At 37.0% G+C, this 15,812-nt stretch overlaps 1 protein-coding gene across 5 annotated transcripts in view; it reads right to left on the bottom strand.

Annotated features, from left to right (window-relative positions):
- Positions 1–15,812, bottom strand: part of LOC110824378 (Zinc finger, C3HC4 type (RING finger) family protein) — an 89,407-nt gene that overhangs the window by 57,171 nt on the left and 16,424 nt on the right. For all 5 annotated transcript variants that reach the window (XM_088222070.1, XM_088222071.1, XM_088222074.1 and 2 more), the window contains one exon: positions 9,052–15,017. In XM_088222070.1, coding sequence (XP_088078196.1) covers positions 9,052–15,017 — 5,966 coding nt within the window. The remainder of the gene's footprint in view (positions 1–9,051; positions 15,018–15,812) is intronic.

Here is a 15,812-nt window from a genome sequence, read left to right as displayed (position 1 = left end):
AATAAAGCAACTTTTTTTAACAGAGAAACAACAATGCAATGTTCTTTTTTAAATAAGAAAAGAAGCTCCATTAGAAAGAAATGAGAAAACACAAACATAGAGAATAAGGCATCCTTCTCAACACTTAAAATTCAGAAAACTACACCTCGCTGGACACTCACAAAAAATGGATTTTCACAGTAAAATCCTGGTACAAAGGGCTTTTACAGAGTGCTAATAACGATGGTACATTCCCGTATAAACAAATTTGGACGGATTTCCTTTTTTTCTTGAGAGGCAAGTAGAGAGTGCATTCTAACAACTGATAAACTGAGGAGGGGCTTAGTTCTGGTTAGTGCGTGCTATATCTGCAAGCAGGCGGAGGAGAGTTGTAATCACTTACTACTATGGTGCCCTATGGTGTATATGTTGTGGACCATGGTGTATAATTCGCTTGGGATAAGCTGGGTGATGGCTGGCTCTGTCAGGGAAGAGTTATGGGCTTGAGAATATCTAAGAGACAGGTGTATTTTTGCTGATTTGATCCTACTTACACTTATATGGACTGTTTGAAAGGAAAGGAATAGAAGGGCATTTGATGGCATAGATGATGTAAAAGGTTATGATGTTTTTAAAAATAGATGGCTTAACATCCTAGAATTTTTGTTGTTGGGTCATCCTCCTATGTTTTTTGAGGCTCTTAGAGTCTATTTTTGTTCTGAGAACTGAACTGTAATAATTGTACATGGTTTGCAACCCTTGGTGCTTATAGTAATATACATTTACACTTTCTATTTCAAAAAACCAAATTACTGTTAGAATAATTTCATCAACATATATTAAAGGAGCTGTAACATTTTTTGTCTCTAAGCACTTGATAACCAGAGTGTGTTCTCCCTGAGGCTGTTTATATCCCAAACTTATCATCACTCTTGTGAATCTGCTAATCCAAACTCTTGGTGATTGCTTGAATTCATAAAGTATCTTCTTCAATTTACATATTTTTTTAATCCTACTTCTGCAGCAAAACCTGGTGGAATCTCCATGCAGTAAGGCATTTTTCACATCATATTGTCGTAATTTCCAAACAATGTAGGCAACTAACGGCAACAAGATTCGCACTAAGCGCATCTTTGATACCGGTGCAAATGTTTCCTAGTATTCTATCCGATAAGTCCATTATAGACCTTTGCCACCAATCTTACTTTATACTTCTCAATTGCCTCATCTACTTTATATTTGATTGTAAACACTCACTTGTATCCCACATTTTTTTCCCTTAAGTAGGTTCACCAATTCCTTTAGGTAGTGACTTCATTTCCACTTCAATATCATTTTTTCATTTCTCACAAGATAATATTTTTGATACAGTATCAGAAACAGACTCAGCATTCAAACTTGTAAAAAAAATTTTGTAGGAATGTAATTACTTATAAATGACACAAAGTAGATAAAGAGGATGTTTAATGCATTCCTTGGTACCTTTATGGAGTGCAATAGGTACATCAATATCCAATAGTATAGATTTTCCAAGACTTACCTCAGTTTCAGTACCAAGGTTGGATGCTTGGATCAGTTTAGTCTTCAGATTCTTTCTCCATGTATACACTTAAGTAAAGCTATGATCAAGAATGGTCGCTCGAGTGGATAAGTTTTTCGATGGGTACTGAATACTTTTGGTATAAACGCATTTGTAAGACATAAATATAGAAGGCAAGACAACGAGTAAATAAGAAGTTGGAATTCAATTAAAGATGGAATCCTAATTAGTATTAAATTCCTAAATAGTTAGAATCCTAATTAGTATTAAACTCCTAAATAATATGTAATTTTCCATTAGTATTAGATTTCTAAATAGTATAAGATTTTCAATATTTTAGTAGAATATTCTTAATTAGATTTAGATTCCTAATTATATTAAAATTCTTAAATAAGAATTGTAACCTTTATATAAAGGGGTATGTTTGTTATTAATAAAAATAAATCAAAATATTATTTAAATTACGAGATTAGAGTTCTTTCTAATGAGATCAAAGATAGAAGCTCCCTTTGATGAGTTGTAATCTACTTTCACAAAATATGTCGCTCTCATAATAAGAACAAGAGTATTAACCCTTTGTTAGAAGACGACTTTATTATTAACCGCCAACTGATAAGATCCTGATTTCAAAATCATAACAAATTGATATCAGAGCCTAACACAATAGTGACTCTGCAACAAAAGATGATTTGCGATTGATGCTCCAAGAAGTCCTTATACCACAAATGAGGCACGGACCCCAGAGACTGCAAACAGCAACCAGCCCCAAGAACAGCCACCTCAAGCGCTTCACTACGGAAGTCAGTCGTAGAATGCAAACAATCCTCCAAGTAACGAAGTTGTTCCTCGCTACACTAAATTAGACTTTCCAACGTTTGACGGATCTGAAGATCCCCTAATATAGCTGCATCAGTGTGAAAAAATTTTTACCAACCAACACACGCCAGAATGGGATAAGGTGGGATTAGGTGCCTTCCATATGCTTGGAGAGGCGCATTTGCGATACCAACAATTAGAATATGAACAACCTACACTCAACTGGACTGCATTCAAACATTATTGTTCTCTGATATTTGGGCCGCCAGCCGAAAGTAACCAGTTAGAGGAATTGGTAAACTAGAAACAGATGAAATCAATTGATGACTGCCAACAGCAGTTCCAATAAAAACTGACAAAACCAAACAAGTTCGCTCGAGTTGATCAGCATGTAAGTTTGTTCATAGCACGACTAATTGATTGTCTCCGCTTAGAGGTCGAGATACAATCACCCACCACTTGTGCACGCAATGAATATGGTCAGAGCTTTTAAAAGGAAACAACAGTTGTGAATTATGACCAAACACAATAATAATCCGTGACCAAGCCTAACAATTCAATTCAGAAAATATTAGTTCTACATGGCAGCAACATTACAACACAATCTGATAATGTTTTCTCTCCGATTATAAAGAAACTAACAATGGTAGAAATGGCAGAAAGGAAGCTGAAGGGGTTGTTTTATAACTGTGATGAGTCGTTTGTTTCGAGTCACCAATGTAAAAAGTTAATCTAACTGAGGATTGAATGCGACACTGGATAACAAGTTAATCTGACCCAAAATGTTATGAACGCATTTATAGAGCATAAATATAGAAGGCAAGACAACGACTAAATAAGAAATTAAAGTTCAATTAAAGATGAAATCTTAATTAATTTAAATTCATAAATAGTTGAAAGTCTAATTAGAATTAAATTCTTAAATAATATATAATTTCTCATTAGTATTGAATTCCTAAATAGTATAGAATTTTCAATATTTTAGTAAAAATATTCCTAATTAGATTTAGATTCCTAACTAAATTAGAATTTCTAAATAAGAATTGTAATCTTTATATAAAGAGGTGTGTTTGCTATTAATAAATAAGTTAGAGTATTATTTTAAGTTACGAGATTGGACTTTCTCTAATGAGATTTACGGTACCAGCTCTTTTTGATAAGCTGTAATCTATTTTCACAAAATAATTCGCTCTCGCATTAATAATAAGAGTGTTAACCTTTTGTTAGAAAACAATTTTGTTGTTAACCGCCCAATGACAACATCCTGATCCCAGATTAAATTTTTCTCTTTGATGGGAATTAGTTTGAACAAAATTCAATACATCTAAATATCTAAACAACCAGATAATTTGACAATTATTTTTAGGTACAAATTGGAGAGAGCTTCATAGGATAACCACAAGTTGTGGTCCGCTGCGCTCGGATTGGTTGGTCTATCTTGGGTTAGGAATGAATCTATTTTATCTGAACTTTTTGCTTGGGAAGTCTTTGGCAACAGCAAGAAAAAGTTCAAACTCATTCCTCTCACCATTTTTTGGGTCATTTGGAAAGAAAGAAACAATCGATCTTTTGAAGGAAAAGAAGTTGATTTTAACGTCATTTTAGACAATTGGTTTCATTACTTTGCTTCAATTATTTTAGATCATACCATTGACTGTCTAGATGACTTAGGCTATATTGTTGATATGTTAACTAATCTGTAAATCTTTGTATACGGATGGTGCCCCCTTGGCACCATTACTCAATACTAATCTTACACTTTTATTTAAAAAAAAAAAAAAAAAACAGCTTGCTTGTGGTATTTATGTTGGAGTGTTTGGCAAAGGTAGTAGGGTAAAGTCAGCGAAGAAATATATATACTTATTTTCCAATATAAGCTTTCTTAGAAGATAAGACTAGATAAAATATGATTCTTGTTCAATAAATGTAATATACACAGACAAATAGAATTTTGTATCGGCAGATGGTAACATTTATACTCCTTTTTAAAAGAGTAGCACACAAACATACATTTCAGAGCCCGGGGATTAAATTTTCCTCTTTGATGGGAATAAGTATGAACAAATGCAATATACCTAAATATCCAAATGACCAAATAGTTTGTGACAGTTATTTCTAGGTACAACTCGGAGAGTGCTTCATAGGGTTTTTAAGTCTAAAACACTAGAAGATAAGAGGTTAATCATCTAGGTGACTGTAAGGACTACTTTGCCCCAATATTATTTTGGAAGAAGAAGACTCTAATAGTGCCTAGAAGGTGACTATTCTTGCATTTTACCATTTTATTTTGTTGTAAAATGTGGACGCAAGATGATTCATAAAGAATTCTCTTGGTGGAAGAATGATAAAAGTATATAATCAAAAAAGCCTTTAATGTTGTTAGTGCAAAATCTTTTTATGCAAGTTTCAAATCGGATTTTTATCATCTTGCAAAAGTAGGGTGTTATATGTCTAACATCATATTTGCCTTTTAGTAAGCAAAGTCAAGTGACTCTAGTTCAATCATCAATAAATGACACAACCCGTTGAGTTTTAAAATATTAGGTACGTATCAGTAAACAAATATCACTACGAATTAATAAAAATGAACTAAACCTCTTCTATTGCTAATTGGAAACATTACACACTTATATTTGGAAAACTAACATATATCGCAATATAAATTTCTATTATCTAAATTCTTAAAAAACAAGGATAACATAATTTTTAAATGGAAAAAGGCAGAGGTGCCCAAGTCTTTTATGATAGAGCAAAAATTTGTATTTAAGATTGGTAGTAACAGCAAAGAAAGATCCCTCAGGGGCATTCAAGTAATAAAGCTTGTTTCTGACTTCAACACGTCCAATCATCTTTCCCAAGTTATAGTCCTAAAAATCATAGTTAGAAGAGACAAATATTACTTTGCAGTTCAAAATTTTTCATAACTTATTGACTAACATAATATTGGTGCACAATTTTTGAACATATAACACATCTTCTAGGACCATGGTAAGATTTATGCTTAATGTTACCCTTACACGCAATAGTACTGAAAGTGCTTAAAAGTATTGACTGTATGATTAGTGGTTCTTGAGTCTATTATCCATGAATTTTCAAATAGTTTATCTAAGGCATTCAAGTAGTGTGAAAAGGAAAACATACCTGAGTGATTTACTATATGTATGCATGTGGGTTTCTCAAAATCTTCTGAGCGACTTTACAACCATTCACTTTAAGCTTTAAAAGCAGTGAAATCAGCATATTTCTCTTCCTCTGACTAGTTGACCACATGAACCTGTTTGAAAGTTTTCCGTGGGATAATTTTGTATCCTCATTCATTACTGGAGGTACTCGGCTGGCAATACAGTTTCCAACATTTTTTTATATTTCTAGATTTCTTACAAAAAGTATACTAAAGATTATCTCTAATATCTACTTCAGGAGATGAGTTTTTAGTGTGACTCAGTTTCTTTGTCTACTGACGAGGTCTGGAGTCTTATGAGACTAGGGTGAGTTACCAATGGAGTGGGGTTCTAGCATAACAAATCCCTTCCTCTCCTTAGCAGTTATAATAGAAATTACCTAATTGAATGATAGTATTTCCTCTTTTCCCAAAATTTGAATTCTCACTTAATCGTGTCAAAATTTAGCCCTGTAAGAAACTGATAAAGAAAATTTACAATAGAGCTATGGAATTAATCCCGTTCCTATGACAAATTTTAATATATTAGAATATTCATTGACTGACTTGATCCACATCTTTACAGTAAGGTCATAAATCTGTGTTGCATCCATGATTTTAAGATAGATCTTGTCGATTATATCCCACACTTCTTTTGCTATATATAGATATATCATGATCGTTGATTTCTAGAGTCATGGAATTCCAAAACCACACCATGATCATTGAATCTTCTTCGTTCCAAGCACCAAAGATTCGTTCTCCAGGTTTTGGTCCAGTGCGTAGAAAATGGTTGAGCTTGCCTTTTCCCTTAAGGGTGGCAAGGATTAATTGGGAGCAACTCAAATCATCTTTGTCTATGAAACGATATGCAGTCTGAATTGGCTAAAATTCGTTGTTATTCTTATGGAATTCCTCATATGAGAGCTTCTTCCAGTATTCTGCAATGTTACCTCCAACATCCTCTAAAAGTTGTGGGTAATTAACATCAAATACAAAAATTATAAGACGAGTGTTACTAGCTGGACAAAAAGGAATCACAACTATTGGAATGTTACCTCGTTTGAAAAGTCTCCAATAGTTGATGAAGGGTAATCCAAACTAAGAGCAACCAATTTCTTTACTTCTACCATTATTTAAAGTAACTAGAAACAAAAAATGATAATATATAGTAACTAATCTCAACGAGATAGAATACACCTTCTGACCAGCACTAACGGAGGCCAAAAAGCAACTGCGAGCCTGGAGGCAATGACCAAAAACAGCCCGGTCCGTCGAGAAAACAGCAGCAGACGCAACGGGTCAAATCGGCTCAAGGCGGGGACAAACAAGATCATAGTGGTCCGTCACACATAATGGCTAGATCTGGACGTCTCCGTGTGCGAGAGGCCAAAAAACATTGCGAAAAGCTCTGACCAGCAGATGCGGCGCGGCTCAATGCGCAGACGAAGCAGATCAAGGTAGCTCGGCGTGCAGGAGAGCCAGATTGGGTCGTCTTCGAGCACACAAGGGCCTGAATGGCACGGCGGAAGGCTCCAACCAGCAGATCGGTCGAATGCGCGGCAATCACATGAAGACAAGAGTCGTGAGGAGCAATTTGCGCTAGATCGCATGCGACAAGCCAAAAAAAAAGTTTGAATCTAAGCATCTGGCAGCAATGCGATGCAATTCAAGCCAGATCGGTTTCTATGATGGCTGTGGCTGGTAGCATGTGTGGGTCACACGCTTCTACTGCGTGCAACACGTGTGGCTCATGCGCGTGGAAAAGAGCCACTAGATTCGGCTGGTAGACCATTTGTGAGGTTGCAACTCCATCTGAGATGGCGGCAGAAGTAGATCTTGATAGGTGGATACCAACTCAGTTGATTGTGTTATTTTAGGGTTTAGAAAAAAAATCCTAAAATTAAAAACCCTAAAACAACCTCATTTTGGCTCTAATATCATGTAAATTTTTTGTGAAAATATTCACTTATTTTCCTATACACTTATGATATTACAATCAGGGTATTTATACAAAATTTCTATCTACGAATAAGGCAATTTACATTATTGTAGGGATACTAATTGATTTTACTAAATTAATTACATTATTATAAAAGAAAAAATATATGAACTAATGAAGCACAAAATATTCTAATCAAAAGGAACAGATGTAGATAGAAAGTCAAAGCCGCACAGACAGCTGCACCGTGGTGCACCATGCAAGGGAGTCACGACTAGCTATGCCCAACTGTTGTACACGTGGCAAAAGAGGTTGGGCGCGTGGCTGAAATAGGCACAGTCTGCATAGTCTCATCATCTCTTAAGGGGACCAACCGACCGACCGAGTTGGGTTGGGCATCCATGTAACAAAACCTTTCTTCTATACAAGAATCTCATTATTGATCATAACGGACAATCTATTGGCAAATTAAAAATTAATAATTTTAACACAGAAAAAAAAAAAAAAAAGTCACTAAGATAAGAGCTACATAAGCAAACAAGAAGGAAAATCTAGAAAAGGTGAGGCAAGGGGCCCTCCATCTGATGGAAGATTGTGTCCAGGATCTGGCAATGAAAGCCTTGTTTCTTCTAGTCAGCTTGTATTAGCACATGCTTTATTAAAAATAGTCATTCCATTACCACCATTCCTTTAGTATTTTCAACGGTATTTGAATGGTGTGGTTCTGGCAGCTGTCAACCGAGCAACTCTTTCTGGCTACTTTTGACCGTGCGAGATGGGCTAGGGTCGACTATGAAGGTCGACTTGTGTTGGAATAACAGACTAGAAACTACATGGCTAGGCTACATGTAGACAGAGGATAGATGTGCAACTGGACAGAGTTAGGTCGACTGAAAGCGTGGTTGAAGAGTTTTAGAGCTAGCGATGAAGACTAGTCTTCGTGCTAGTGGCTGGTTTATGGTGGCAGTGGCTGGGTTTTGGCGGCTGGCAATGAGCACTAGGCCCTAGGGTTGTATTAATTCAGCAATGAAGGTGGGTTAGGATTTGTGGATGAGATCTAAATACATTTTCTTATAACTCTGATACCATGTAAAGAATGGTTGAATGTGTACTTCATTGAATATCACAAATCTATATATACAGATTTCTAAAATAGAAAATGAAATAGATAATTAATTACATAAGCATGTTCTACTCTTATACTCTTTAATCTGATTTACATAAAATACATTTTTTTTAACACATCAAAAAGGTAAGAAACAAAAAGAGTCCTCATGTTATCACATGATGAGCATATCAGGAATTTGAATAGTAGAAATTGTAATATCTTAATATCACATCAAAAATATATGATTATTGAATTTTATATAAAAATTGACGTCATAAATTATCAATAACTTGAGTGTGAGATTTTTAGTGCCAGAGGTTTGAGTCCAAAAAATTATTGAATCGGTGGTTCTTAGACTTCGAACTTTAAGTTAAATGACTGTTTGTCCAAATATAATGGAAATATGTACAGCTTGGTCGCAGTAATTGCTAAATTTTTGTTGTGCACATAAGGGGAACACGAAAAGAATTATAATGCATTGTTAGGATTCTAAAAAGTAAATAAACCTGGATGGTTGTTGCCAAGATCCATCTGCTGCCAAAACAAAAGGGATTGCACAAAGTGCAGATCTAATGGAGCTATCCTCTTCAATCAGAATCTTCACATCATGTAGAATGGCTGAGAGGGCTCCCTGCTGTGAAAGGAATTCTGCCATACGATTGAGTACATACACTTCGTAAAATTCTGCCCTCGATGGCTCATGAATATTTAAATATTTTCTAAGAATGATTCTCTCTCTTTCTGATTCAGTGCGTATAAAATCATCGTCCACAAGATTCTCATGGATGCTATTAGGCTTCAGCCACTTAATGGGTCTACTCAAACTAACTAATTTTCTGCTTCTGTACGACTCAAATATAGGGAGGTGTTTAATGATGTTAATCTGAACATGATCCATTTGCTCCTCAGAAAACCATTTTAACTGAAGAATAAAACTCCGAAGTTCATGCAGCTCCCCTTCTGATGCATCATTGAAAAGCTCCTCAATATTGTCTGGTTTACCACCAATTGCTAGAAATGCATTTAATATGCCACTTGCAGTTGGTGGTTGAACATAATTTTCTAATTGGGGATGTCCTATAAGAAGATCACATCTCAAGAATAAGCATCCCACCTTTAGCAACAAAGAACACATGTTTTCATTCCATCCATCATTTCTTACCACATTTGAATTTTCAACTAGCTGCAAAAGATAATTGTCTTCAACTGGCAATATGGGCCACTTGGAAAATACTGAGAGGTCATCACAGCATGACTTCAAATAACTCCAGAGCAATTTCATCCATTCTAAATTTGGTTGGCCCTGTTGACCAGGGGCCCAAGTTACCTTTTTAGAAAAATGCCAGTCTGCTGGAAGTAATTTCAAAAATAGCTTCTCCAGCAAATTGCATGAAAGGAAAAAGATATTTGATTCCTCCGTTTGGGCTATATCACATAGTTTCTTGTGAACTTCTTCTGGAATTCGATAGTCCACAAGTTGATGCGGAAGTGAATCCTTAAGAAGCCCATACTCATCATTCCTAGCAATATAAATTCTTTCAGAAGCCCCACTCTTCTCAAATGTTGTATATGAACCATCCGCAAGTGGTAACAAAGGTAAACCATACAGTATATCAGGTTGAACACGAACTCCTAGGTCAAGTAAACAATACTCAAGGGTCAAGATCATTGCATCTCTCTCGAATCCACGTTTTCGCCGAATTAACAAAGCCCTTAACAGTTGGGGTGTCAGAAAATGCAATGATGGGCAGAACTCCATAAATTGGTTAACAAGTGACTTCGAAAGAGTAACAAGAGGGAGACCAGCACCTGATAGCACCTCTATAAGCTCATGAGCCTTATCAAAGTTAAAATCAGGAAAAACAGCTTGTTTTGTTGAAATCCATTGTCCACCTCTAGCCTTCGTGTATAAGACCCGAAGGCCACAATCTGCTATGAAACTATAGAGTTTCCACACCAAAGATGCCCAAGGTTCTAATTGAGTTTTTATTGGCCAGAAAGAGAAGAATAAATCACATGGGCCAAGCTCAAATGCAATTTTTGCAAGCAACTGACCATAAGCAGGGGCAACAACCTCCTCAAGTAGGTAAAGATTCCAGTCTGACCGCTTTTTTCCACCACCAGCCATGTCATTACCAAACCAGATATCTCTCCTGTTAGAGGAAAGTTCAAAATATGCATTGACATGTGTTGGAAGGCCAGTACTAATAGGCAATGGCAAAAAGCAGAAGGCACGGCCCTCGAAATTCCTTCTACTCTCAATGGAAACTGAAGAGGCTTGAAAGATATTGCAAAGGAAATCATTCTTCATATTTCGAACATCATCTACTCCTCCATGCGTTACAGAGTGTATATATGCAGCAACACAAGCCCAGGGGAGTGACTTATGAGATTTGTCAACAACTGTTAAGTTCTTTTTTGTTCCTCCAGTACCTAAACATTCACTAGTCATCCAACAGTGTGAGATACAACTGGAAGAGCTTTGCTCTGTCACCACAATCTTCTGACATTTGTAAGGCAAATCTTTATCAATGAATCCATTTAATTTCTTCAGCAACTCATCCTTATCCATTCCAGCATTATGATTTCCAATAATATTAAAAACTTGGTATAGTGAATTAGATTCCATTTCCGGCTCACTTACATGGTCACAGTGTACACGATGCAAAAGCTGCAGTTCAGAACCAGATCCTTCCTTCAGAAAAAGAGAGATAGTTTTCACTTTCCGCAGAAAAAGCAAAGCATCAGAAACAACTTGAGAAAAAGAAGCAAAGAGAGACAACACATCTTCCGGTGCATATCCTTCCTTTTTTATCTGGCTTCTGGAAGCAACACCAGCTTTTCTAAGAGGGAAGCGGAAAAGAGTACCGTGGAAAGTATACTGCAAATCACATCCAAAATGTAAGAATGGAGCAAACTGATCAGGAAACTGGTCCATAATTTTTCTTCCTACAAATTTAATTCGCAGACCTGGGTGAGAAGGAGAAATCCCAGGCAAATTACTGGCATGAGGGTCAAACATAACAACATTTTCTCCAGAAACGAACATGGGAATGTCTGTAAAATGATAGACACAGTTAAATCCCAATCCAAATCTTCCAATTGTAAAAGGTTTTTCTAGTTTGCTTTCTTGGCCAATTCGTGATATTGCATAAAGGTCTTGTGGAGTAAAAACAGAGTCATTGAAACAGTATAGTGCAGGGCCTTGCCAATCGGCCATTTCAGGTGAAAGGACAGAAGAAGTCCCATATTGAGTTTTATCCAGCAGAAAGCTCACCTCAGAAGCTCCTGCATCTTCAGCATTCTGTACTAACTCAAAGAGGATCCCAGGCCCATCTGCATACATTTCTAATATATGTTTAAGTCTTGTGGTCAATGCCTCATGCTGTCCGAAGGCCTCAGCAGCTCCAGATAAACTTAAATTCATGGAATCAGCACTCTCAGCTAGTAGGATTCTACGATGCGAGCAGACACCAAGTTTCTCTGCAACCTCATTAGATATATTCCCGTGTACAAATTTCTGAATCATTTTCTTTGCATTCAGGCCCACAGTACATGGAGCACCAAATGAGCTATCATGATCATCAGAGCCAAGCACCCAGGGAGCATCATTATAAACTAAATCGCTAGAAGGTAATAATCTACCTGAAACATCTGGTAAATAGATTTGGAGTTTTTCATCCAAGTTAGCTTCAGCCAAATGCTGCACAACGAGTATGGCAGCCCTGATTTCCTGAACATCAAGGGGAGTGGTGCCTTTCCTGGCAGCCATTCTACATAAAATATTAGCATAATCAGAAGGCTTCAGAAATTCTCGAATTCCAAGCTCTAAGAACAATCCCTTAAAAACAGCTAAATCCGTTGGTATCACACGTATATAAGGAGCCAGATGAAGAGGACCATCGAGAACGACCTCATCTGAAGTTGCAAAGCCATCTCCTACCCAAATCCAACGGCTCCCTTCAAGAACAGCCTTTACAACGTCCATTTCAGCAGAACTAATTGAGCTTGTTAATATTGAATATAGCCTGGGCATTGCTAAAGCTAGTTCTATCCGGAGCACCTGATCATTCACAATTTCATTGTTTTTCCCAAGCTCAAGCAATTGGGCAGCAATTGCATTCCCTCCTGGAGGAGATAACCACCCAAGGTAATATGATAATGCAGTAGACGAGCATTCACCATCAAGTATTCGCATGCTAGCTGAAACAAGCCACATGTCAATTTGCAACCTTACAAGCTTTGGAGGAGCAACCATAGATGTTACAAGAGGCCACGGTAAAGACTGAAATGGGGCAGAAACTACTACTGGACACCAACAAATCATTCGAAGATCATTCCAGAACTTTTCAAGGTCTGATTTCAAATTTTGAGGCCTAAATGCTGTTGCAGCTAGTGAAAAGAGTTTTTTAACTGATCCTTCATTATCATTCAACTGATTGGGTACCCACTTCATTGCATTTGCTTCTAAGTAGGATAGAAGAACTTTACCCCGTGAATGTGCCCGCTTCTGGTCCTCATGCATTATCCGTTCCACTTGTCGAGCACTTTCAACAACTGTCTCAGGAGATACAGATATTCCAAGGCCCAGACCCTGTAACATGTCCAAAACATGAGATTCTTGGAATGCACCACAAGGGAAACTATCAGAGTCTTCTAACAAGGCATATAATTCTTCCTTGCGAGGATCATATAGCACAGCAGGACATCTAAGACAACCACTAGCAGTTGGAATAAACTCCAAATTTGCCAAATATTCCCTGAAAAGTGTATCCTCAGTACACAACTGGGGCAAGTTCTCCAAAACAGAAAGCATGACACTATCCCGAACTTGAGCTTGCAACTCCCTCACTCTATTTAACACCTTTTCTCTGTAGAAACAAGCCTTCCCCATTCTTTCAATTCCATAATGTCTTAGTAATATCTCTTCTTCACTATTCGAGGAGCTGAGAATAAAATCAAATCCAAGTAGACTCTCAGGTATGTCTAAGGGAGGTAAGTACTTTAGTCCAAGGTCAGAAAAAAGCGCTTCTTGAGCAGATCCGCCTCCATAAATTTTAAATATGGGCAATCTCTTGCAAATCTTTATGTATGAATCACCAATCCTAGTTGCTGTATACCATTTTGGGTCAAGAAGAAATGTACAAAGTTCATCCTTCTCTTCACTTTTCAAATTATGAAATATTGTCTCCGAGATACCATCAATTGATGGGACAACATCAAAAATGGATTCTAAAACACCGAAATAATCAGCATCAGACACATAGTGAATCAAATCTGGATGTTTAACCCTGAATGCCTGGTTAAGTATCTTGCACCCAATCTTCACAAGGATTTCTTGCATTGTATCAGAAAGTTGCTCTGCATTGAGCAGTTTTGACTGTGTAGAAGGTCTATACAAGTGACCAGATGTTGATGGCAGGATGGGCCAATCAGCAAACAAAGATAAATTTTCACATTGGTTACGAAGATACTGCCAAAATAGCTCAAACCATGATGATGATGGATGCTTGTTAAAAGATTCTGGGTCCCAAAAAACCTTACTTTTATATCTCCAATCAGCAGGTAAAAGTCTCGGGAACAACTGAATGAAATACTGAATGCTGAAAAAGACAAGATTTGCTTTTGAGGACTTTGCAATGGCAGAAAGTCTGTTTAGTATATCGGGGGGAATATTCCGATCAATCATCCTTTCTGAAACTTCTTCTAGCAGCATGTACTCCAACTCATTACATATAAAATATATAATACCTTTTGAGCTTTCAGAAAATGATCCAAAATCACCATTTGCTAAAGGAAGTAATGGCAGGTCAGTGGCATGCATACCAACATCATCATCAATCAAATCCTCAAGACAATATTCCAGTAGTACAAGCTTGCAAGATTTGCTCAAACCTGTAACAGTTTTGCATTCCCTAAGGAAGTCACGTATACTACTGGGAGTCACCACTTTCTGTAGGAAATTCGAAGCATACTTAAGAAGCATGTTGAACACAGGTTTGGGCAAATAAACGATAGGCATTCCTAGCAGCAGCAAAGTGTCACGTAGTTCTTCGCTTTTAATGAACTCCTCATCATGAAGAAAAGCTTCAGCTGGAGAAACCCATTTTCCTCCTTCAAGATCTGAATATAGTACAGGTGCATCACTCATGTTTCTGTATACATGTTCAACTAAAATGTTCCATGGCTCCTCAAAAGAGCCACTGGGCCACAGGGAATAATATGAATCAGTTGGACCTAATACTCTTTGCACACCAAGCAGCAAGTGCACCAAAGAAGGAGCCACAACATCTTCTAAAAGAAGTCTATTCCAGATAGAACGAATTTTCCCACTCCTGTCCATGTCAGCTCCATACCAAATGCCACGGCGGTTTGATGAGACCTCAAAGTATCCGTTGATTTGCAGAGTCAAGCCAGTTCGTACAGGCAGGGGAAGAAAACAGAAAGCTCGCCCAAGCTTTAGCATATCATTCTGTAGAAATTACACCAAAATGAACAAAGTTGTGATTTTATTTAGAAAGAACACCTAGAAAAAACATATTAGACAATTCTTGTAAAATGGTAGCCATTCTGCTTTTTTTTCAAAGAATCATTAAATCTAAAACCTAAATTTAATTCACATAATAATAGCAGTAACCTTGCATAAGACATTACAAAAATTCTCAGAAAAAGCTGCTATGATAAGTTCACTAAGGACATAACATGAACATGAACTAACAGAAGAGTTTAGAATAACAACATAGAAACTTTCCGCATGCACATGCACATAAATCCATCCTCACAAAAAAAACATCAGAAACAACTGCCTTCATCTAAATATACATATAAACAAACAACATTGATAATTGTGAAAAAAGTATAATTAATTGTATATTTGTTTCCTTTTGTCAAAAAAGTAAATTCCTAGCATAGGCAAATTTAGTTAGCCTCCTAATTTTGTTAGAGTTTCCTTTTCCACAGTATAAATAACAATGTATTCTTCAATAAAATTATCATTACACTCTTCCACATAGTATCAGAGCCGTAAAAATAATATTCCAGAAACTTTTTCGGACTTAATTGCCAACAAGGCAAAAACTCTAAACCAGCCTTCATGCCGGAAACATTACACCTCACCAGCTGAAATTCATTGCCGACACTCACTGCCGCTCCACAGTGCCCAGCTGCACCCAGCCACTCGACCCAGCAGCACCCAGCATCCTGCCACGCATGTCCTTAGGGAAACAACCCTCACCAGGCCCCTTGTCTCTCACTAACCAAAAATTCA

The sequence above is a fragment of the Carica papaya genome, chromosome 6 (assembly GCF_054855325.1).
Source record: "Carica papaya isolate Zhongbai chromosome 6, ASM5485532v1, whole genome shotgun sequence".
NCBI classification, from domain to species: Eukaryota; Viridiplantae; Streptophyta; class Magnoliopsida; order Brassicales; family Caricaceae; genus Carica; species Carica papaya.
Note: the sequence above shows the minus strand (reverse complement) of the source record. Positions and strands in the feature narration are given on the sequence as shown.